The sequence below is a fragment of the Catharus ustulatus genome, chromosome 35 (genome assembly GCF_009819885.2).
Source record: "Catharus ustulatus isolate bCatUst1 chromosome 35, bCatUst1.pri.v2, whole genome shotgun sequence".
Classification (NCBI taxonomy): Eukaryota; Metazoa; Chordata; class Aves; order Passeriformes; family Turdidae; genus Catharus; species Catharus ustulatus.
Genome location: NC_046255.1, coordinates 1,361,576 through 1,387,177, shown reverse-complemented (window position 1 = coordinate 1,387,177; position 25,602 = coordinate 1,361,576). Strand labels below are relative to the sequence as shown.

General features: G+C 40.4%; 1 protein-coding gene across 5 annotated transcripts; it reads right to left on the bottom strand.

Annotated features, from left to right (window-relative positions):
- Positions 1–834: 834 nt before the first annotated feature.
- Positions 835–3,636, bottom strand: LOC117009681. Of its 5 annotated transcripts, XM_033083998.2 has the most exons (5): positions 3,547–3,615; positions 3,371–3,426; positions 2,828–3,331; positions 2,518–2,686; positions 835–2,478 (listed from the first exon to the last, which is right to left on the bottom strand). In XM_033083998.2, exons 1-5 carry the CDS (start codon positions 3,565–3,567, stop codon positions 2,446–2,448), a joined length of 783 nt encoding a protein of 260 aa, XP_032939889.1. In that variant the 5' UTR covers positions 3,568–3,615; the 3' UTR covers positions 835–2,445. The 5 variants fall into 5 exon arrangements, with proteins under 5 accessions (XP_032939889.1, XP_032939887.1, XP_032939888.1 ...); XM_033083996.1 differs by having other exon boundaries at positions 2,828–3,415; positions 3,536–3,636; XM_033083997.2 differs by having other exon boundaries at positions 2,518–2,662; positions 2,825–3,426.
- Between the last annotated feature and the right edge of the window lie 21,966 nt (positions 3,637–25,602).

Here is a 25,602-nt window from a genome sequence, read left to right as displayed (position 1 = left end):
TTTGGGGACGTCTGGGACAATTTTGGGGACATTGGGGACTCCTCTGGGGACACTGAGGACAATTTTGGGGACATCTGGGACACTGGGGACCCATTTGGGGACATCTGGCACCCCTTTGGGGACATTTGAGACCCATTTGGGGACATCTGGGACCCCTCTGGGGACATCTGGGACTCCTCTGGGGACATTGAGGACAATTTTGGGGACGATTTTGGGGACATTTGGGACATTGGAGACCCCTTTGGGGACGTCTGGGACAATTTTGGGGACATTGGGGACTCCTCTGGGGACATTGAGGACAATTTTGGGGACATCTGGGACAGTTTTGGGGACATCAGGGACATTGAGGACCCATTTGGGGACATCTGGGACCGCTCTGGGGACATGGGGGACTCCTTTGGGGACATTGAGGACAATTCTGGGGACACTTGGGAACCATTTGGGGATGTTGGGGACAATTTTGGGGACAATTTTGGGGACACTTGGGACATCTGGGACCCATTTGGGGACATTTGGGACATCTGGGACCCCTTTGGGGACATCTGGGACCCCGTTGGTGACAATTTTGGGGACATTTGAGACCCATTTGGGGACATTGGGGACACTTGAGTCTCCTCTGGGGACATTGGGCACAATTCTGGGGACAATTTTGGGGACACTTGGAAAATTGGGGACCCATTTGGGGACATCTGGGACCTGTTTGGGGACGATTGGGACATCAAGGACTCCTTTGGGGACGTTGGGGACAATTTTGGGGACATTTGAGACCCATTTGGGGACATTTGGGACACTGGGGACCCCTTTGGGGACAATTTTGGGGACACTTGGAAAAGTGGGGACCCCTCTGGGGACATTGGGGACAATTTTGGGGACATTTGGGACGTCGGGGACCCCTTTGGGGACACTTGGGACCCCTCTGAGGACTTTGGGGACAATTTTGGGGACATTTGGGACTTTTTTGGGGACATCTGGGACCCGTTTGGGGACATTGGGGACCCCTTTGGGGACACTGGGGACATTTTTGGGGACCCCTCCACTGCGGTGCCACCCGGGGCGTCCCTGGGGGTGTCCCCAAGGGGGTCCCCAGCTCCTGGTGGCATTTCTGGTGGCCTTGGGGACATCTCTGGTGTCCTTTGGGTCACTTCCGGTGGCATCGGGGACATCTCTGGTGGCCCTGGGTTCACTTCCTGTGGCCTCGGGGTCACTTCCGGTGGTTTTGGAGTCACTTCCGGTGGCCCTAGGGACACTTCCGGTGGCTTTGAGGTCACTTCCTGTGGCCCCAGAGTCACTTCCTGTGATCTCGGGGTCACTTCCTGTGGCCTCAGGGTCACATCTTGTGGTTTTGGAGTCACTTCCTGTGGCTTTGGGATCACTTCCGGTGGCCTCGGTGACACTTCCTGTGGTCTCGGGGTCACTTCCGGTGGCCCTGGGGACACTTCTGGTGGCCCTGGAGACACTTCCTGTGATCTCGGGATCACTTCCTGTGGCCTCTGAGTCACTTCCTGTTGTTTTGGAGTCACTTCCTGTGGTTTTGGAGTCACTTCCTGTGGCCTCGGGGTCACTTCCTGTGGATTTGGAGTCACTTCCGGCGTCACTGGGGTCACCTCCTGTGATCTCGGGGTCACTTCCTGTGGCCCCAGAGTCACTTCCTGTGATCTCAGGGTCACTTCCTTGAGTCTCAGGATCACTTCCTGTGGATTTGGATTCACTTCCGGTGTCACTGGGGTTACTTCCTGTGATCTCGAGGTCACTTCCTGTGGCCTCAGGGTCACTTCCTGTGGTTTCAGAGTCACTTCCTGTGGCCCCAGGGTCACTTCCTGTGGTCCCGGGATCACTTCCTGTGGCCTCTGGGTCACTTCCTGCGGATTTGGAGTCACTTCCTGTGATCTCGGGGTCACTTCCTGTGGCCTCGGGGTCACTTCCTGTGATCTCGGAGTCACTTCCTGTGGTTTTGGAGTCACTTCCTGTGGCCTCGGGGTCACTTCCGGTGGCCTCTGGGTCACTTCCGGTGGCCTCAGTGTCCCTTGTCCCCAAGGCGCCACCGCCGGTGACAACGGCGACGTCCTGGGGGGCACCGGGGGCGGCTCCGGGGCCGGCACTGACCGGGCCTGGCTCAATGTCCAGTCTGGGGTCATCGATGACCGCTCCGGGCTCAATGTCCGGCCTTGTCCCCATGGGGTCATCTCCAGTGACAACGGCGACGTCCCTTGGGCCGTTGACCTTTCTTGACCCAACGATGACCAATCTTGGGCCAACGATGACCGGTCCTGGGTCAATGTCCAGTCTTGGGCCAACGATGACCGGTCTTGACCCAACGCTGACCCATCTTGGGCCAATGTCCGGCCGCGTCCCCATGGGGTCATCTCAAGGGACAACGGCGCCGTCCCTTTGGCCGGTGACCTCGTTTGGGTCAACGATGACCAATCTTGGGCCAACGATGACCGGTCATGACCCAACGATGACCGGTCTTGGGTCAATGTCCGGTCATGACCCAACGATGACCGGTCCTGTGTCAATGTCCGGTCTTGAGTCAACGATGACCGGTCTTGGGTCAATGTCCAGTTTTGACCCAACAATGATCGCTCTTGACCCAACGATGACCAACCTTGGGTCAATGTCAAGTCTTGACCCAACGATGACCCCTCTTGACCCAACGATGACCCCTCTTGACCCAACGATGACCGATCTTGACCCAACGATGACCGATCTTCATTCAACAATGACCGGTCTTGGGTCAATGTCCAGTTTTGACCCAACAATGACCGGTCCTGACCCAACGGTGACCGGTCTTGGGCCAATGTCCGGTCTTGACCCAACGATGTCCGATCTTGACCCAACGATGACCGGCCTTGGGTCAATGTCAACTCTTGACCCAATGATGACCCCCCTTGACCCAACAATGACTGACATTGACCCAACGATGACCGCTCTTGGGTCAATGTCCGGTCCTGACCCAACAATGACCCCTCTTGACCCAATGGCGACCGGTCTTGGGTCAATGTCCAGTTTTGACCCAATGATGATTGATGTTGACCCAACAATGACCGGTCCTGGGCCGATGTCCGGTCTTGACCCAACGATGACCAACGTTGGGTCAATATCAAGTCTTGACCCAACGATGACCGCTCTTGACCCAACGATGACCGATCTTGACCCAACGATGACCGATCTTGATTCAACGATGACCGGTGTTGGGTCAATATCAAGTCTTGAACCAACAATGATCGACGTTGACCCAACGATGACTGGCCCTGGGTCAATGTCCAGTCTTGACCCAACGATGACCGATCTTGACCCAACGATGACCCCTCTTGACCCAACGATGACTGGCCTTGGGTCAATGTCCGGTCCTGACCCAACGATGACCGGCCTTGGGTCAATGTCCAGTCTTGACCCAACGATGACCCCTCTTGACCCAACAATGACCAGCCCTGGGTCAATGTCAAGTCTTGACCCAACAATGTCTGGTCTTGACCCAACGATGACCGATCTTGACCCAGCGATGTCCGGTCTTGGGTCAATGTCCGGTCCTGACCCAACGATGACCGGTCTTGGGTCAATGTCCATTTTTGACCCAACGATGACCCCTCTTGACCCAACGGTGACCGATCTTGACCCAACAATGATCGGCCTTGGGTCGATGTCCGGTCCTGACCCAACGATGACCGGCCTTGGGTCAATGTCCAGTCTTGACCCAACGATGACCCCTCTTGGCCCAACGATGACCGGCCTTGGGTCAATGTCCAGTCTTGACCCAACGATGACCCCTCTTGGCCCAACGATGACCGATCTTGGGTCAATGTCCAGTCCTGACCCAACGATGACCGGCCTTGGGTCGATGTCCGGTCCTGACCCAATGATGACCCCTCTTGACCCAACGATGACCGGTCTTGACCCAATAATGACCGGTCTTGGGTCAATGTCTGGTGTTGACCCAACGATGACCAACCTTGGGTCAATGTCAAGTCTTGACCCAACGATGACCCCTCTTGACCCAATGATGACCGATCTTGACCCAACGATGACCGATCTTGATTCAACGATGACCAATCTTGACCCAACGATGACCGATCTTGACCCAATGCTGACCCCTCTTGACCCAACGATGACCCCTCATGACCCAACACCCCCCCTCGTCCCCACGCCGCCGCCCCCCCCGCCCCCTCCCCTCCCCCCTCCCGGCCACACCCACACGGCGACGTCACCTCCGACGTCACTTCCTCCAACCGGACGAAAAACTCCGATCCCCCCGAGGGGCTCCGAGCCCCCAACACCGGCAGGACCCCGGGGGACAACTTGGGGACGTCCCCAAAATTGGGACACCGCCCTCGGCGCCACGCGCACTCCAAGGCCAGGCCGCCGCCCCGGCCCTGAGTGACCGTCAGGACGTCCTCGGCGTCCGGCAGCGCGTCCAGCAGCGGGAACGGCGATTTTTGGGGCGATTCCGCCGGGTTTGGGGACGATTTCGGGGACGTTTTTTGGGGACAGGACAGCAGGGAGGAGAGGCGATCGTGGAGCTGCTCGAGGTCGGGGCGTTGGGGAGGGGGCAGCCAGCAGGAGCGGAGGAGGTCGAACCTGTTTGGGAAATTTGGGGTTTTTGGGATTTTTTTGGGGGGATTTTTGGGGTTTTTGGGGGTTTTTGGGATTTTTTGGGGAATTTTTTGGGATTTTTTTGGGATTTTTTTGAATTTTCTGGAAATTTTTTGGGGATTTTTTGGGGATTTTTTTTGGATTTTGGGGGATTTTTTGGGGATTTTTTGGGATTTTTTTGGGGAATTTTTTGGGATTTTTTGGGGATTTTTTTGGGATTTTTTTTGAATTTTCTGGAAATTTTTTGGGGATTTTTTGGGGATTTTTTGGGGATTTTTGGGGATTTTTTGTGGATTTTTTTTGGATTTTTTTGGGATTTGGGGGGATTTTTTGGGGGGTTTTTGGGATTTTTTGGGGGATTTTTTGGGATTTTTTTGAGATTTTTTTTGAATTTTCTGGAAGTTTTTTGGGGATTTTTGGGGATTTTTTTTTGGGATTTTGGGGGCTTTTGGGGGGATTTTTTGGGGGGTGTTTAGGGATTTTTTAAGGGGTTTTGGGGGATTTTTTGGGATTTTTTTGGGGATTTTTTGAGATTTTTTTGAGATTTTTTTTTGAATTTTCTGGAAATTTTTTGGGGGATTTTTTGGGATTTTTTGGGGATTTTGGGGGTTTTTGGGGGGATTTTTTGGGGGATGTTTTGGGATTTTTTAAAGGGATTTTTGGGGGGTGTTTAGGGATTTTTTTAAGGGGTTTTAGGGGTATTTTTTGGGATTTTTTGAGATTTTTTTTGAATTTTTGGGGGATTTTTTGGGGATTTTTTTTGGGATTTTGGGGGTTTTTTGGGAAATTTTTTGGGATTTTTTTGAGATTTTTTTTTAATTTTCTGGAAGTTTTTTGGGGATTTTTTTGGGATTTTTTTTTTATTTTGGGGATTTTTGGGGGGATTATTTGGGGATGTTTTGGGATTTTTTTAAGGGAATTTGGGGGATTTTTTGGGATTTTTTTTATTTTTGGGGGGATTTTTGGGAGGATTTTTTTCGGATTTTTTGGGGAATTTTTGGGAAAATTTTTGGGACATTTTTGGGATTTTTTGGGGAATTTTTTTGGGATTTTTTTTTTAATTTTATGGGGGATTTGTTAGGAATTTTTGGGGGGCTTAGGGATTTTTAGGGATTTTTTTTTATTTTTTGAGGGATTTTGGGGGAATTCTTGGGATTTTTTGGGAAATTATTGGGAAATTTTTTAGGGATGTTTTTATGTTTGGGGGGAATTCTTAGGGATTTTTTGGGGGATTTTTTTTATTTTGGGGAATTTTTTTAGGGATATTTTTTAGGGATATTTTTGGAAATTTTTTAGGGATTTTTTTTATTTTTGGGGATTTTTGTGGGGGATTTTGGGGATTTTTTGGAGGAATTCTTGGGATTTTTTGGGGACTTTTTGGGGGATTTTGGGGAAATTTTGTAGGGATGTTTTTGTGTGTGGGGAATTTTTAGGGATTTTTTGGGCGATTTTTTTTTGATTTTGGGGTTTTTTTTGGGAATTATTGGGATTTTTCTTGGATGTTTTGAGGGATTTTTTTGGGAATTCTTGGGATTTTTGGGGGATTTTTTGAGGGATTTTTTTTTGAATTTTGGCGGAAATTTTTAGGGATTTTTTTGGGATTTTTTTTGATTTTTTGGGGAATTTTTGAGGGATTTTTTTGGAATTTTTTAAGGATTTTTTGGGGGAATTTTGGGATTTTTTGAGAGATTTTTTTGAAATTTTTTAGGGATTTTTTGGGGGATTTTTTTTGAATTTTTGGGATTTTTTGGTGTCGGTGACATCCCCCCCAGCGTCCCCGCTGTCCCCTCACCATGTCCCTGGCAGCGCCACCCGCGGCCGCGGCAGCTCCGGCGGATTTTGGCTCCGGAGCCGCCCCAGGAGGTCCCGGTCCGAGAGGTGGGGGAGGGGCCGCGCCCCCCGCTCCAGGAGCTCCCACAGGGTGACACCCAGGGCCCTGAGGGGACAGTGCCACCATCAGGGTCACCAATGTCACCTCAGGGTCAGCAATGTCACCTCAGGGTCACCTGAGTGTCACCAGGGTCAGCATTGTCACCTCAGAGTCGTCATTGTCACCATTGTCACCTCAGTGCCACCAGGGTCACCTAAGTGTCCTCATTGTCACCTCAGGGTCACCTCAGGGTCACCTCAGTGTCACCGATGTCACCTCAGTGTCACCGATGTCACCTCAGTGTCCCCATTGTCACCTCAGGGTCACCTTTGTCACTTCAGTGTCACCAGGGTCACCATTGTCACCTCCCCGCTCCAGGAGCTCCCACAGGGTGACACCGAGGGCCCTGAGGGGACAGGGCCACCATCAGGGTCACCTCAGGGTCACCTGAGTGTCACCAGGGTCAGCATTGTCACCTCAGTGTCACCATTGTCACCTCCCCGCTCCAGGAGCTCCCACAGGGTGACACCCAGGGCCCTGAGGGGACAGTGCCACCATCAGGGTCACCAGGGTCACCTCAGGGTCACCAGGGTCACCTCAGAGTCGTCATTGTCACCATTGTCACCTCCCCGCTCCAGGAGCTCCCACAGGGTGACACCGAGGGCCCTGAGGGGACAGGGCCACCATCAGGGTCACCTCAGGGTCACCAGGGTCACATCAGGGTCACCATTGTCACCTCAGTGTCACCTCAGGGTCACCAATGTCACCTCAGGGTCAGCATTGTCACCTCAATGTCACCATTGTCACCTCAGGGTCACCTCAAGGTCAGCAATGTCAGCAATGTCACCTCAGTGTCACCATTGTCACCTCCCCGCTCCAGGAGCTCCCACAGGGTGACACCGAGGGCCCTGAGGGGACAGGGCCACCCTCAGTGTCACCATTGTCACCTCAGGGTCACCTCAGGGTCACCAGGGTCACTCAATGTCACCATTGTCACCTCAATGTCACCAGGGTCACCTCAGTGTCACCAGGGTCACATCAGGATCACCTCAGTGTCTCCATTGTCACCTCAGGGTCACCAAGGTCAGCTCAGTGTCTCCATTGTCACCTCAGGGTCACCAAGGTCACCTCAGGGTCACCATTGTCACCTCAGGGTCAGCAATGTCACCTCAGGGTCAGCAATGTCACCTCAGGGTCACCTGAGTGTCACCAGGGTCATCGTTGTCACCTCAGGGTCACCAAGGTCACCTCAGGGTCAGCATTGTCACCTCAGGGTCAGCAATGTCACCTCAGGGTCACCATTGTCACCTCAGTGTCACCTCAGGGTCACCAGGGTCACCTCAGGGTCACCTCAGGGTCAGCAATGTCACCAATGTCACCTCAGGGTCACCAATGTCACCATTGTCACCTCAGGGTCAACTCAGTGTCACCAGGGTCAGCATTGTCACCTCAGTGTCACCAGGGTCACCAGGGTCACCAATGTCACCTCAGGGTCACCATTGTCACCTCAGGGTCACCTCAGGGTCACCATTGTCACCTCAGGGTCACCATTGTCACCTCAGGGTCAGCATTGTCACCTCAGAGTCGTCATTGTCACCATTGTCACCTCAGTGCCACCAGGGTCACCTAAGTGTCCTCATTGTCACCTCAGGGTCACCTCAGTGTCACTGATGTCACCTCAGTGTCACCAATGTCACCTCAGGGTCACCTCAGTGTCACCATTGTCACCTCAATGTCCCCATTGTCACCTCCCCGCTCCAGGAGCTCCCACAGGGTGACACCCAGGGCCCTGAGGGGACAGGGCCACCATCAGTGTCACCTCAGTGTCACCTGAGTGTCACCAGGGTCAGCATTGTCACCTCAGTGTCACCAATGTCACCTCAGGGTCACCAGGGTCACCTCAGTGTCACCATTGTCACCTCCCCGCTCCAGGAGCTCCCACAGGGTGACACCCAGGGCCCTGAGGGGACAATGCCACCATCAGGGTCACCAGGGTCACCTCAGTGCCACCAGGGTCAGCATTGTCACCTCAGGGTCACCATTGTCACCTCAATGTCACCATTGTCACCTCATTGTCATCATTGTCACCTCAGTGTCCCATCAGTGTCACCAAGGTCACCTCAGGGTCACCAGAGTCACCTCAGGGTCACCTCAGTCTCCTCATTGTCACATCAGTGTCACCAGGGTCACCATTGTCACCTCAGTGTCACCAGGGTCAGCATTGTCACCTGAGTGTCACCATTGTCACCTCAGTGTCCCCATTGTCACCAGGGTCACCAGGGTCACCATTGTCACCTCAGGGTCGCCATTGTCACCTCAGGGTCGCCATTGTCACCTCAGGGTCATCATTGTCACCAATGTCACCTCAGTGTCACCATTGTCACCTCCCCGCTCCAGGAGCTCCCACAGGGTGACACCGAGGGCCCTGAGGGGACATCAGGGTCACCATCAGGGTCACCATTGTCACCTCAGGGTCACCAGGGTCACCTCAGGGTTACCTCAGGGTCGCCATTGTCACCTCAGTGTCACCTCAGTGTCACCGATGTCACCTCAGGGTCCTCATTGTCACCTCAGAGTCACCATTGTCACCTCAGTGTTGTCATTGTCACCATTGTCACCTCAGGGTCAGCATTGTCACCTCAGGGTCACCATTGTCACCTCAGTGTCACCTCAGTGTCAGCATTGTCACCTCAGTGTCACCAGGGTCACCTGAGTGTCACCAATGTCACCTCAGGGTCACCAGGGTCACCTGAGAGTCACCATTGTCACCTCAGTGTCCCAAAATGTCTCCAAAAATGTCCCCAATGTCCCCAAAATGTCCCAAAAAAATCACAAAATGTCCCTAAATTGTCCCCAAATGTCCCCAAATGTCCCCCAAAATCGCAAAATGTCTCCAAAAAACCCCCAAAATGTCACCAAAAAAATCACAAAATGTCCCCAAATGTCCTCAGTGATGTCCCCAAACGTCCCAAACCCCACAAAAAACCACAATATGTCCCCAAAAATGTCCCCCAAAATCACAAAATGTCCCCAAATGTCCCCAAAATGTCACCAAAAAATCACAAAATGTCCCCAAAGTCACCAAAAAATTGCAAATTATCCCCAAAATGTCCCTAAATTGTCCTCAAATGTCCTCAGCGATGTCCCCAATGTCCCCAAATGTCCCAAACCCCGCAAAAAACCACAAAATGTCCCCAAAAATGTCCCAAAAAAATCACAAAAATGTCCCCAAAATGTCCCCAAATTGTCCCCAAATGTCCCCAAAATTCCCAGAATGTCCCCAAATTCCCGACCAGACGTTGCTCTCCCGGCTCTGCGGCGCCACCTCCAGCGTCCCCCGGGGTCCCTTTGTCACCAGCTCCGGGGCCACCCAGCGCAGCGGGACCAGGGCGCGCTCGGCGGTGACGTAATAATCCTCCTGTGACGTCACCGGAACCGCCGGGATTGCACCCAAAAAAAACGAGGGGAAAATCGAGAGGGAATCGGGGAAAACGGCGCCAAATTCCCGGGAAATTAATGAGAAATTCCTGCGAAATTCCCGTGAAATTAGCAAGATTTTACCCCAAAATTTCAGTGAAATTCCTCCCAAATTTCCGAGATTTTATCCTGAAATTCCAGCGAAATTCCCAAGAAATTGCAGCGAAATTCCCATGAAATTCCTGTGAAATTCCCATGAAATTCCCACAAAATTCCTGTGAAATTCCCGTGAAATTCTCACAAAATTCCCGTGAAATTGCCACAAAATTCCTGAGGTTTTATCCCAAAATTTCAGCAAAATTCCCGAGGTTTTATCCCTAAATTTCAGCAAAATTCCCAAGAAATTCCCATGAAATTCCCACAAAATTCCCAAGAAATTGCAGCGAAATTAATGAGAAATTCCCACAAAATTCCCACAAAATTCCCATTAAATTCACATGAAATTCCCGTGAAATTGCCATGAAATTCCCATTAAATTCCCGTGAAATTGCCACGAAATTCCTGAGGTTTTATCCCAAAATTTCAGCAAAATTCCCGAGGTTTTATCCCAAAATTTCAGCGAAATTCCCAAGAAATTCCCATGAAATTCCCAAGAAATTGCAGTGAAATTCATGAGAAATTCCCACAAAAATTCCCTTGAAATTCCTGTGAAATTCTCGTGAAATTGCCATGAAATTGCAGTGAAATTCCCGTGAAATTCCCCCAAAATTCCCGCGAAATTCCCATGAAATTGCAGCGAAGTTCCCGCAAAATTCCTGTGATTTTACCCCAAAATTTCAGTGAAATTCACCCAAATTTCTGAGATTTTACTGCGAAATTCCTGCAAAATTCCCGTGAAATTCCCACAAAATTCCCAAGAAATTGCAGCAAAATTCATGAGAAATTCCCACAAAATTCCCGTGAAATTCCCATTAAATTCCCGTGAAATTCCCACAAAATTCCTGCGAAATTCCCACAAAATTCCCTTGAAATTGCCACGAAATTCCTGAGGTTTTATCCCAAAATTTCAGCAAAATTCCCGAGGTTTTATCCCTAAATTTCAGCAAAATTCCCAAGAAATTCCCATGAAATTCCCACAAAATTCCCAAGAAATTGCAGCGAAATTCATGAGAAATTCCCACAAAACTCCCGTGAAATTGCCACAAAATTCCTGAGGTTTTATCCCTAAATTTCAGCAAAATTCCCAAGAAATTCCCATGAAATTCCCATGAAATTCCCATGAAATTCCCATGAAATTGCAGTGAAATTGCAGTGAAATTGCAGTGAAATTCCCACGAAATTCTCACAAAATTCCTGAGGTTTTACCCCAAAATTTCAGTGAAATTCACCCAAATTCCCAAGATTTTACCACGAAATTCCCACAAAATTCCCGCGAAATTCCTGCAAAATTCACGCGAAATTTACGCAAAATTAACGCAAAATTAATGTGAAATTCCCATGAAATTCCTGAGGTTTTACCCCAAAATTTCAGTGACATTCACCCAAATTCCTGAGATTTTACCACGAAATTCCTGCAAAATTCCCACAAAATTCCCACGAATTCCCGCGAAATTAACGCAAAATTAATGTGAAATTCCCATGAAATTCGCATGAAATTCCCGAGGTTTTACCCCAAAATTTCAGTGGAATTCTCCCAAATTTCTGAGATTTTACCCCGAACTTCCCACAAAATTCCCGTTAAATTCCCGCAAAATTCACGCAAAATTCCCACGAAATTAACATGAAATTCCCATGAAATTCCCGAGGTTTTACCCCAAAATTTCAATGAAATTCACCCAAATTTAGGAGATTTTACCCCAAATTCCTCCCAAATTCCTGAGATTTTACCCCAAAATTCCCATGAAATTCCCACGATTTTACCCCCAAATTACCCCCAAATTTCCAATATTTTATCCTGAAATTCCTCCCAAAATTCCCCCCGAATTCCCCCAAATTCCCGAGATTTTACCCTAAAATTCCCCCCAAATTACCGAGGTTTTACCCCCAAAATTTCAGCAAAATTCCCCCAAATTCCTGAGGTTTTACCCCAAAATTCCCACAAAATTCCCACAAAATTCCCATGATTTCATCCCCAAATTCCCCCCAAATTCCTGAGATTTTACCCCAACATTCCACCCAAATTCCCACGGTTTTACCCCAACATTTCAGCAAAATTCCTCCCAAATTCCCAAGATTTTACCCCAAAATTCCCATGAAATTCCTGAGATTTTACCCCAAAATTCCCCCCAAATTCCCCCCAAATTCCCGAGATTTTATCCTGAAATTCCTCCCCAAAATTCCCCCCAAATCCCCCTAAAATTACAGAGATTTTGATGTTCACAAATCCCCCCAAAATCCCCCAAATCCCCAAAATCTCAAATCCCCAAAATCACCCAAATTTCCTCCAAAAATCCCTAAAATTTCCCACAAAAATTCCCAATAATTTCCCACAAAAATTCAAAAAAATTCCTCCAAAAATCCCCAAAAAATCCCCCAAAAATCCCCCAAAAAATCCCAAAAAATTCCCCAAAAATCCCAAAAAATTCCCCAAATTTTCCCCAAAATCCCCAAATTTTCCCCCAAATTTTTCCTCCAAAGTCCCAAAAAAATTCTCCAAAAATCCGCAAAAATTGCCAAAAAATCCCCAAAAATCACCAAAAAATCCCCAAAAAAATCCCAAAAATCCCCAAAAAAATCCCAAAAAATGCCCAAAAATCCCAAAATTCCCAAAATTCCCAATTTTCCCCAAATCCCATTTTTTCCTCCCAAACTCACCCGGTAGTTGTGGGGGCCCAGGCCGTAGTCGCCGACCCGCGCCGTCAGCTCGGCCGTCAGCAGAACGTTCCGGAGAGCCAGGTCACTGAGAGGGGAAAAAATAAACAAATTTTGGGGTAAAAAATGGAAATTTTGGGTAAAAATGGAAATAGGGAGGGAAGGGGGTTTTAATGGGATTTTTTTGGGATTTTTTATGGGATTTTTTTTGGATTTTTTTTGGATTTTTTACGGGATTTTGACATTTTTTAATGGGATTTTTAATGGGATTTTCTGATTTTTTAATGGGATTTTTGTGGGATTTTTATTGGGATTTTAATGGGATTTTAATGGAATTTTTAATGGGATTTTCTGATTTTTTAATGGGATTTAAATGGGATTTTTAATGGGATTTTAATGAGATTTTTAATGAGATTTTCTGATTTTTTAATGGGATTTTTGTGGGTTTTTAAATGGGATTTTAATTGGATTTTTAATGAGATTTTAATGTGATTTTTAATGGGATTTTTGTGGTATTTTTAATGGGATTTAAATGGGATGTTAATGGGATTTTTTGAAAGGATTTTTAATGGGATTTTCTGATTTTTTAATGGGATTTTTGTGGGATTTTTTATGGGATTTTTAATAGGATTTTAATGGGATTTTCTGATTTTTTAATGGGATTTTTGTGGGATTTTTTATGGGATTTTTAATGGGATTTTTAATGGGATTTTCTGATTTTTAATGGGATTTTTAATGGGATTTTTAATGGGATTTTTAATGGGATTTTCTGATTTTTTAATGGATTTTAAAATGGGATTTTCTGCTTTTTTAATGGGATTTTTGATGGATTTTTAATGGAATTTTTGGGGCGGATTTTAAATGGGATTTTGGCATTTTTAATGGGATTTTAAAATCAAATTTTCCAATTTTTAAATGGGATTTTTAAATGGGATTTTTATGGGATTTTTAATGAGATTTTTAATGGGATTTTTATGGGGTTTTAATGGGATTTTTAATGGGATTTTTAAATGGGATTTTTAATGGGATTTTATAATTTTTAAAGGGATTTTTTTGGGGGATTTTAATGGGATTTTTAAATGGGATTTTTATGGGATTTTTTTTGGATTTTAATGGGATTTTTAATGGGATTTTTTTGGGGATCTTAAAAGGGATTTTTCCATTTTTAATGGGATTTTAATGGGATTTTAATGGGATTTTTAATGGGATTTTTAATGGGATTTTTTAATGGCAATTTGAATGGGATTTGAATGGGATTTTAATGGGATTTTAATGGGATTTGGGGGGGGGATTTTTAATGGAATATTTCCATTTTTAATGGGATTTTAATGGGATTTTTATCAGGATTTTAAAATGGAATTTTAGATGGGATTTTAATGCGATTTTTAATGGGATTTTGTCATTTTTAATGCGATTTTAATGGGATTTTTAATGGGATTTTTTTGGGCATCTTAAAAGGGATTTTTCCATTTTTAATGGGATTTTAATGGGATTTTAATGGGATTTTTATTGGGATTTTTTAATAGGATTTTTAATGGGATTTTTATGGCAATTTGAATGGGATTTTAATGGGATTTTAATGGGATTTTAAAGGGGATTTTAAAATGGGATTTTTCCATTTTTAATGCAATTTTTAGTGGGATTTTAATGGGATTTTTTGGGTGGATATTATTGGGATTTTAATGTGATTTTTAATGTGATTTTTAATGGGATTTTAAATGGGATTTTTAATGGGATTTAAATGGGAATTTTAATGGAATTTTTTTTTTATTTTTAATGGGATTTTTCCATTTTTAATGCGATTTTAACGGGAATTTTTTTGGGATTTCGCCAATTTTGGTGGGATTTTTATGGGATTTTTTTAAGATTTCATTTTGGGATGAAATTTGGGGTTTTTTGGGTACCTGTGCACGAAGCCGTGGCGGTGCAGGTGCCGCAGCCCCCGCGTCACCTCCAGGGCCAAGCGCTGCAGGGTCCCCAAATCCCGGGGGGGGAGGGGATTTTTAATGGGATTTTTATGGGATTTTTATTGGGTTATTAATAGGATTTTAATGGGATTTTAATGGGATTTTTAATGGGATTTTAATGGGATTTTAATGGTGTTTTTATCAGTTATTAATGGGATTTTTAATGGGATTTTAATGGGATTTTTAATGGGATTTTAATGGGATTTTTAATGAGATTTTAATGGGATTTTAATGAGATTTTTATTGGGATTTTTATGGGGTTTTAATGGGATTTTTATGGGATTTTTAATGGGATTTTTAAATGGGATTTTTAATGGGATTTTATAATTTTTAAAGGGATTTTTTTGGGGATTTAAATGGGATTTTTAAACGGGATTTTCATATGGGATTTTTTTTGGATTTTAATGGGATTTTTAATGGGATTTTTTTGGGCATCTTAAAAGGGATTTTTCCATTTTTAATGGGATTTTAATGGGATTTTTATTGGGATTTTTAGTAGGATTTTTAATGGGATTTTTATGGCAATTTGAATGGGATTTTAATGGGATTTTAATGGGATTTTGGGGGGGATTTTTAATGGAATATTTCCATTTTTAATGGGATTTTAATGGGAAGTTTATCAAGATTTTAAAATGGAATTTTTAATAGCATTTAAATGGGATTTTTAAATGGGATTTTTCCATTTTTAATGCAATTTTTAGTGGGATTTTAATGGGATTTTTTGGGTGGATATTATTGGGATTTTAATGTGATTTTTAATGGGATTTAAATGGGATTTTTAATGGGATTTAAATGGGATTTTTAATGGGATTTAAATGGGATTTTTAATGGAATTTTTTTTTTATTTTTAATGGGATTTTTCCATTTTTAATGCGATTTTAACGGGATTTTTTTTGGGATTTCACCAATTTTTGTGGGATTTTTTTAGGATTTCAGATTTTGGGGTGCAATTTGGGTTTTTTGGGTACCTGTGCACGAAGCCGTGGCGGTGCAGGTGCCGCAGCCCCCGCGTCACCTCCAGGGCCAAGCGCTGCAGGGTCCCCAAATCCCGGGGGGGGAGGGGCAGCCCCGCCCCTCCCCCACCCCCCGGCCCCTCCCCCCGCAGGAAACGCTTCAGGTCCCCCTGGGGGGGAAAAAATAAAATTTAAAAATGGAAATTTAACAAAAAAAGGGAGAAAATTGAGCCAGAAATGATATGGGATGGTGAAATAAAATTAAAATTAAATGGCGCTAAAATCTTCGCAGATTTCATCAAAATTTCCTCAAAATTTCCCCAAATTTCATCAAAATTTCCTCCAAATTCACCCAAAATTTACCCCAAAATTTCCACAAATTTCACCAAAATTTTCCCCAAAAGCTCCACAAATTCACCCAAAATTTCCTCAAAATTTTCCCAAATTTTCCTGAAATTTTCCCCCAAATTCACCCAAAAATTCATCAAAATTTCATCAAAATTCACCCAAAATTTACCCCAAAATTTCCACAAATTCACCCAAAATTTCCTCAAAATGTCCCCAAAATTTCCTGAAATTTTCTCCCAAATTCACCCAAAATTTCCTCCAAATTTTCCCAAATTCACCCAAAATTTCCCCCAAAATTGCCACAAATTTCACCAAAATTTCCCCCAAAATCTCCACAAATTCACCCAAAATTTCCTCAAAATTTCCCCAAAATTTCCTGAAATTTTCCCCAAATTCACCCAAAATTTCCTCAAAATTCCCCCAAATTTCCCCACAAATTTTACCAAATTTTCCCCAAAATCTCCACAAATTTCACCAAAAACTCCCCCAAATTTCCACAAATTCACCCAAAATTTCCTCAAAATGTCCCCAAAATTTCCTGAAATTTTCCCCCAAATTTCCCAGATTTCCTCAAATTCTCCCCAAATTTTCCTGAAATTTTCCCCAAAATTTCCCAAATTTCCCCAAAATTTCCTCAAAATTTTCCCAAAATTTCCTGAAATTTTCTCCCAAATTCACCCAAAATTTACCCCAAAATTTCCACAAATTTCACCCAAAATTTTCCCCAAATTTCCTCAAATTCTCCCAAAATTTCCCCCAAAATTTCCACAAATTTCACCCAAAATTTCCCCCAAAATTTCCCAAAATTTCCTCAAAATTTTCCCAAATTTTCCTGAAAATTTTCCCCAAAATTTCCCAAAATTTCCTCAAAATTCACCCAAATTCGCCCAAAATTTCCCCTAAAATTTCCACAAATTTACCCAAAATTTCCTCAAAATTTTCCCAAAATTTCCTGAAATTTTCTCCCAAATTCACCCAAAATTTCCTCAAAATTTTCCCAAATTCACCCAAAATTTCCCCCAAAATTTCCACAAATTCACCCAAAATTTCCTCAAAATCTCCCCAAATTTCCCTGAAATTTTCCCCCAAATTCACCCAAAATTTCATCAAAATTCCTTGAAATTCACCCAAAATTCCCCCAAAATTTCCACAAATTTCACCAAAATTTCCCCCAAAATCTCCACAAAATATCCTGAAATTTTCCCCAAAATTTCCCAGATTTCCTCAAATTCTCCCCAAATTTTCCTGAAATTTTCCCCAAAATTTCCCAAATTTCCTCAAATTCACCCAAAATTTCCCCCAAAATTTCCACAAATTTCACCCAAAATTTCCCCCAAAATTTCCCAAATTTCCTCAAATTCTCCCCAAATTTTCCTGAAATTTTCCCCAAAAAATTTCCCGAAAATCTCCCCAAAATTTTCCCTCCAAATTCCTCCAGGATCTTCCAAATCCTTCCCAAATTTCCCCAATTTTCCCCCAAATTCCCTCAAAATCTCCCCAAAATTCCCCCAAAATTTTCCCAAAATCCCCAAAATTTCCCCAAAATTTTCCTGAAATTTCCCCCAAAATTTCCCCAAAATTTCCCAAAATTCCCCAAAATTTTTCCCCAAATTCCTCCAGGATCCCCCAAATCCTTCCCAAATTCCTCCAATTTTCCCTGATATTTTCCCCAAAATTTCCCAAATCTCCCCAAAATTTCCCCAAAATTTCCCCTAAAATTTCCAAAATTGCCCCAAAATCCTCCTTAAATCCCCCAAATTTTCCCCCAAATCCCTCCCAAACCCCCCAATTTTCCCAAATTTCCCCCAAATTTTCCCCAAAATTTCCTTCAGAACTCCCTGAAATCCCCAAATTCCCCCAAAATTTCCCAAAATGTCCCAAATTTTATTCCAATTTTCCCAAATTTCCCATTTTTTTCCCCAATTTTACCAGCTCGCAGTTCTCCAGCACCACCCCAAAATTCCCAAAATTCACATTTTTTCCCAAATTTCCCATTTTTTCACATTTTTTCCCAAATTTCCCATTTTTTTGGTTTTTTATCCCAAACTCACCAGCTCTCATTTCTCCAGCACCACCCAAAATTCTGAATTTTCCCCAATTTTCCCCAAATTTCCCATTTTTTTGGTTTTTTTTCCCAATTTTTTGGTTTTTTATCCCAAACTCACCAGTTCTCATTTCTCCAGCACCACCCCAAAATTCTGAATTTTCCCCAATTTACCAATTTTTTTGGTTTTTTAACCCAAATTTACCAGCTCTCATTTCTCCAGCACCACCCCAAAATTCTGAATTTTCCCCAAATTTCACAATTTTCCCATTTTTTTGGTTTTTTTTCCCAATTTTTTTTTTCCCCAAACCCACCAGCTCTCATTTCTCCAGCACCACCCCAAATTTCCCAAATTTCCCATTTTTTGGGTTTTTTATCCCAAATTCACCAGCTCACAGTTCTCCAGCACCACCCCAAAATTCCAAAATTTTACATTTTTCCCAAATTTCCGATTTTTTTGTTTTTTCCCCAAACTCACCAGCTCTCATTTCTCCAGCACCACCCCAAAATTCTGAATTTTCCCCAAATTTCACATTTTTTAACCCAAATTTTCCCAATTTTTTGTTTTTTTAACCCAAATTCACCAGCTCTCATTTCTCCAGCACCACCCCAAAATTCCCAAAATTCACATTTTTTCCCAAATTTCCCATTTTTTTGGTTTTTTTTCCCATTTTTTATCCCAAATTCACCAGCTCGCAGTTCTCCAGCACCACCCCAAAATTCTGAATTTTCCCCAATTTTCCCCAAATTTCACATTTTTTCCCATTTTTTTGGTTTTTTTCCCCAAATTCACCAGCTCTCATTTCTCCAGCACCACCCCAAAATTCTGAATTTTCCCCAAATTTCCCAATTTTCCCATTTTTTTGGTTTTTTATCCCAAATTCTCCAGCTCTCAGTTCTCCAGCACCACCCCAAAATTCCCAAATTTCCCATTTTTTCCCATTTTTTTGGTTTTTTTTCCCATTTTTTTGGTTTTTTTTCCCATTTTTTTGTTTTTTTTTCCCATTTTTTTGGTTTTTTTTCCCCAAATTTACCAGCTCCCAGCTCTCCAGCACCACCCCAAAATCCCCAAAATTCACATTTTTTCCCAAATTTTTCCATTTTTTTGTTTTTTTAACCCAAACCCACCAGCTCTCAGTTCTCCAGCACCACCCCAAATTTCCCAAATTTCCCATTTTTTGGGTTTTTTATCCCAAATTCACCAGCTCACAGTTCTCCAACACCACCCCAAAATTCCCCAAAATTCACATTTTTTCCCAAAATTTCCCATTTTTTTTGTTTTTTCCCCAATTCACCAGCTCTCATTTCTCCAGCACCACCCCAAAATTCTGAATTTTCCCCAATTTTCCCCAAATTTCACATTTTTTTCCCAAATTTCCGATTTTTTTCCCCAAATTCACCAGCTCGCAGTTCTCCAGCACCACCCCAAAATTCTGAATTTTCCCCAAATTTCCCATTTTTTTGGGTTTTTATTCCAAATTTCCCATTTTTTATCCCAAACTTATCAACTCTCAGTTCTCCAGCACCACCCTAAAATTCTGAATTTTCCCCAATTTTCCCCAAATTTCCCATTTTTTTCCCAAATTTTCCCAATTTTTTGGTTTTTTATCCCAATTTTACCAGCTCGCAGTTCTCCAGCACCACCCCAAAATTCTGAATTTTCCCCAATTTTCCCCAAATTTCACTTTTTTTGGGTTTTTTATCCCATTTTTTATCCCAATTTTACCAGCTCGCAGTTCTCCAGCACCACCCGCAGGGGGCGCGCGCGGCTCCCGCCGAGGCAGCGCAGAACGTTCGGGTGCCGCAGGGACCTGGGGGCACCAAAAATTAAAAATTTTATACCCAAATAATAAAAATTTCATCCCAAAAATAAATAAATTCCATCCTGGGATATAGAAATATAAAATTTCAGCCCAAAAATCCAAAATTTCAGCCCAAAAATCCTGAGATTTCATCCCAAAATAACAAAAATTTCATCCCAAAAAACAGAATTTCACCCCAAAATATTTAAATTTTATCCCCAAAATAACAAAAATTTCATCCCAAAAATAAATAAATTCCATCCTGGGACACAAAAATCCAAAATTTCAGCCCAAAAATCCAAAATTTCAGCCCAAAAATCCTAAAAAATCATCCTAAAATAACAAAAATTTCATCCCAAATAACAAAATTTCACCCCAAAATATTCAAATTTTACCCCAAAATAACAAAAATTTTATCTGAAAAATAAAGAAATCACATCCTGGGATATAGAAATATAAAATTTCAGCCCAAAAATTCAAAATTTCAGCCCAAAAATCCTGAGAATTCATCCCAAAATAACAAAAAATTCATCCCAAAATACAGAATTTCACCCCAAAATATTCAAATTTTACCCCCAAAATAATAAAAATTTCATCCCAAAAATCCCAAAATTTCATCCTGGGAACTCAAAAATTCCATTGGATATTTTGGTTATTTTTTGAATTTTTTGAGGATTTTTTTTGGGTTTTTAAAAATATTTTTGTGTTATTTTTGTGATATTTTCAGGATATTTTCAGGATATTTTTAGGATATTTTTGGGATATATTTTGAATTTTTTTTAGGATATTCTTGGTTATTTTTGAATATTTTTTGTGATATTTTTGTGATAATTTCAGGATATTTTCAGGATAATTTTAGGATATTTTTGGGATATATTTTGAATTTTTTGAGGCTATTTTTGGTGATTTTTTGAATATTTTTGGGGTTATTTTGAATATTTTTTGTGATATTTTTAGGACATTTTCAGGATATTTTCAGGATATTTTTGGGATATATTTTGAATATTTTTGAGGATTTTTTTGGGGTTATTTTCTATATTTTTTGTGATAATTTCAAGATAATTTCAAGATAATTTCAGGATATTTTCAGGATATTTTCAGGATATTTTTAGAATATTTTTGGGATATTTTTGAGATATTTTTTGAATATTTTCTGAATATTTTTTGAATATTTTCTGAATATTTTTGGGGATATTTTTGGGGTTATTTTCTATATTTTTTGTGATAATTTCAGGATAATTTCAAGATAATTTCAGGATAATTTCAGGATATTTTCAGGATATTTTCAGGATAATTTCAGGAAATTTTAAGGATATTTTTAGGATATTTTTAGGATATTTTTGGGATATATTTTGAATTTTTTGAGGATTTTTTGGGGTTATTTTGGATATTTTTTGAATATTTTTTGTGATATTGTTGTGATATTTTTGTGATAATTTCAGGATAATTTCAAGATATTTTGGTGATAATTTCAGGATATTTTCAGGATATTTTCAGGATATTTTCAGGATATTTTCAGGATATTTTGGGATATATTTTGAATATTTTTGAGGATTTTTTGGGGATATTTTTGAATATTTTTTGAATGTTTTTGGGGATATTTTTGTGATAATTTCAGGATATTTTTGTGATAATTTCAGGATAATTTGATGATATTTTTATGATAATTCCAGGATATTTTTGTGATAATTTCAGGATATTTTTAGGGTATTTTCAGGGTATTTTTTGGAATATATCTTGAATTTTTTTGGGATATTTTTGGTTCTTTTTTGAATATTTTTGGGGATATTTTTGTGATAATTTCAGGATATTTTTAGGATATTTTGGGATATATTTGGGATTTTTTGAGGATATTTTTGGTGATTATTTGAATATTTTTGAGGATATTTTTGCCGTTATTTTGAATTTTTTTTGCATATTTTTTGTGATAATTTCAGGACATTTTCAGGATAATTTCAGGATAATTTCAGGATATTTTTGTGATAATTTCAGGATAATTTCAGGATAATTTCAGGATATTTTCAGGATAATTTCAGTATATTTTAGGACATATTTTGTATATTTTTTGTACCTGTAGGGCTCGGCCTCGCTGAGGAATCTCCTCCTCTCGGGGCTCCCCGCCCCCTCCCGCAGCTCCTTCACAACCACCCGGGCGGGGGCGGGGCCGGGACCCCCCCGCAGCTCCCCCAGCAGCACCTGGGCACAAAAAAAATCACAATTTACCCCAAAAAATTGTATTAAAAACGGCCCCAAAATTTATAAAAATAACTGAAAAAATTCCAGTAAAAATCCCAAAAAAAAAGCCCAAAAAATCCCATTAAAAACAAAAAAAATCCCATTAAAAATCAAATTAATCCCCCCCAGCAGCACCTGGGCACACAAAAAAATCACAATTTACCACAAAAAAATCGCGTTAAATATGGTCACAAAATTCATAAAAATAACAGAAAAAATTCCAGTAAAAATCCCATTAAAAACAAAAAAAATCCCATTAAAAATCCCAAAAAAATCCCCCAAAAATTCCCCCAAAATCCCATTAAAAACAAAAAAAATCCCATTAATAATCAAATTAATCCCCTTAAAATAAACCCAAAAAAACCCATTAAAAACAAAAAAATCCCATAAAAATAACAAAAAAATCCCATTAAAAATCAAATTAATCCCATTAAAACAGCCCAAAATAATCCCCCCAAAATCCCAAAAAATTCCCCTAAAAATAAAAAAAAATCCCATTAAAAATAACAAAAAAACCCCATTAAAATCAAATTAATCCCATTAAAGCAGACCTAAAAATCCCATTAAAACAAAAAAAATCCCATTAAAATAACAAAAAAATCCCATTAAAAATAATAAAAAATCCCATTAAAAACAAAAAAAAATCCCAATAAAATAACAAAAAAATCCCATTAAAAATCCCATTAAAATCAAAATAATCCCCTTAAAACAAACCAAAAAATCCCATTAAAAATCCCCAAAAAAATCCCATTAAAAACCAAATTAATCCCATTAAAAATCAAATTAATCCCCCCCAGCAGCACCTGGGCACAAAAAAATCAGAATTCACCCCAAAAAAATCACATTAAAAACGGCCCCAAAATTCATAAAAATAACAGAAAAAATTCCAGTAAAAATCCCCAAAAAAATGCCCAAAAAATCCCATTAAAAACGAAAAAAATCCCATTAAAAATCAAATTAATCCCATTAAAATAATCCAAAATAATCCCATTAAAAATCCCCAAAAATTCCCCTAAAAACAAAAAAAATTCCATTAAAATTAAAAAAAATCCCATTAAAATATTAAAAAAATCCCATTAAAAATCAAATTAATCCCCCCCAGCAGCACCTGGGGACACAAAAAAATCACAATTTACCCCAAAAAATCACATTAAATATGGTCACAAAATTCATAAAAATAACAGAAAAAATCCCGTTAAAAATACAAAAAAAAATCCCATTAAAAATCCCATTAAAAACAAAAAATCCTATTAAAAATCCCATTAAAACCCCTAAAAAATTCCCCAAAAATCCCATTAAAAGCAAAAAAAAAATCCCATTAAAAACAAAAAAATTTCACTAAAATAACAATAAAATCCCATTAAAATCAAATTAATCCCATTAAAACAACCCAAAAAATCCCATTAAAAATCCAAAAAAAATCCCATTAAAAACAAAAAAAATCCCATTAAAAATCCCATTAAAAATCCCATTAAAATCAAATTAATCCCCTTAAAACAAACCAAAAAATCCCATTAAAAATAAAAAAAATCCCAAAAAATCCCATTTAAAAAACCCCAAAAATCTCCTAAAAATAATTTTAAAATCCCATTAAAAATAACCAAAAAATCCCATTTAAAAGCCCATTAAATACAAAAAAAATCCCATTAAATACAAAAAAATCCCATTAAAAATCAAATTAATCCCACTAAAACAGCCCAAAAAATCCCATTAAAAACCCCCCAAAAATTCCCCTAAAAACAAAAAAAAATCCATTAAAATTAAAAAAAGTCTCATTAAAATAATTAAAAAATCCCATTAAAAATCAAATTGATCCCCCCCAGCAGCACCTGGGGACACAAAAAAAAATCAGAATTTACCCCAAAAAAATCACATTAAATACGGCCCCAAAATTCATAAAAATAACAGAAAAAATCCCGCTAAAAATACCAAAAAAAATCCCATTAAAAATCCCATTAAAAACAAAAAATCCTATTAAAAATCCCATTAAAAACCCTAAAAAATTCCCCAAAAATCCCATTAAAAGCAAAAAAAAATCCCATTAAAAACAAAAAAACTCATTAAAATAACAATAAAATCCCATTAAAAACAAAAAAATCCCATTAAAATAACAAAAAAATCCCATTAAAAACAAAAAAATCCCATTAAAATAACACAAAAATCCCATTAAAAATCAAATTATTCCCCTTAAAACAGAACCAAAAAATCCCATTAAAACCCCCAAAAATCCCATTAAAAATCCCATTAAAACCAAAAAAAATCCCATAAAATTAACAAAAAAATCCCATTAAAATAACAAAAAAAATCCCATTAAAAATCCCACTAAAAATCCCATTAAAAATCCCATTAAAATCAAATTAATCCCCTTAAAACAAACCAAAAAATCCCATTAAAAATCAAAAAAAAATCCCATTAAATATAACAAAAAAATCCCATTAAAAATCAAGTTATTCCCCAAAAAATCCCATTAAAAATCCCCAAAAAATCCCATTAAAAAACCAGAAAAATCCCATTAAAAATCAAATTATTCCCCTTAAAACAAACCCAAAAAATCCCATTAAAACCCCAAAAAATCCCATTAAAAATCCCATTAAAAACCCAAAAAAATCCCATTAAAAATCCCATTAAAAATCCCATTAAAATCAAATTAATCCCATTAAAACAAACCAAAAAATCCCATTAGAAATCCCCAAAAAAATCCCATTAAAAACAAAAAAAATCCCATTAAAATAACAAAAAAATCCCATTAAAACAAAAAAAAAATCCCATTAAAATAACAAAAAAATCCCATTAAAAATCAAATTATTCCCCTTAAAACAAACCCAAAAAATCCCATTAAAAACCCCAAAAAATCCCATTAAAAATCTCAAAAATCCCATTAAAAATAACAAAAAATCCCATTTAAAATCCCATTAAAAATCCCATTAAAACCTCCCCAAAATCCCCCCCAAATTTCCCAAAAATTCCCCAAAAAATCTGAATTTTTTGCCCCAAAAACCCCCAAAAAAACCCCAAAAAACCCCAAAAATTCCCCAAAAATTCCCAAATTTTTTCCCAAATTCCCCAAATTCCCAAAATTTCCCAAATTCCCCAAAATTTCCCCAAAAATTCCCAAAAATCCCCAAAAAATCTGAATTTTTTGCCCCAAAAAACCCCAAAAATTCCCCAAAAAATCCCAATTTTTTCCCCCAAATTCCACCCAAAATTCCCAAATTTTTCCCCAAATTCCCCAAATTTTCCCAAAATTTCCCAAATTTCCCAAAATTCCCCAAAATTTCCCAAAAATTCCCCAAAAAAATCTGAATTTTTTGCCCCAACCCCCCCCCAAAAAACCCAAAATTTCCCAAAAATTCCCCAAAAATTCCCAAATTTTTGCCCCAAAATTCCCAAATTTTTTCCCAAATTCCCAAAAATTCCCAAAATTTCCCAAATTTCCCCAAAATTTCCCAAATTCTTTTCCCACCTTTCCGAACCAGGCCGTTCCCATCTCGCGCAGGAGCTGCAGCTGCACCCCCGGGGCTGGGCACAAAAATCCAAATTTTAACCCAAAATTCCAAATTTTAAC

What these genes read in the sequence shown, in the direction of transcription:
- LOC117009681 (XM_033083996.1), bottom strand. Translation starts at nt 3,567, where the DNA reads ATGGACATTGACCCAAGACCGGTCATCGTTGG. An exon ending in CCGGTCATCGTTGGGTCAAG is followed by an intron (nt 2,687 to 2,827) that starts ATCGGACATCGT and finishes CGTTGGGTCAAG; the next exon opens with ATCGGTCATCGTTGGGTCAA. An exon ending in TCGTTGACTCAAGACCGGAC is followed by an intron (nt 2,479 to 2,517) that starts ATTGACACAGGA and finishes TCATGACCGGAC; the next exon opens with ATTGACCCAAGACCGGTCAT.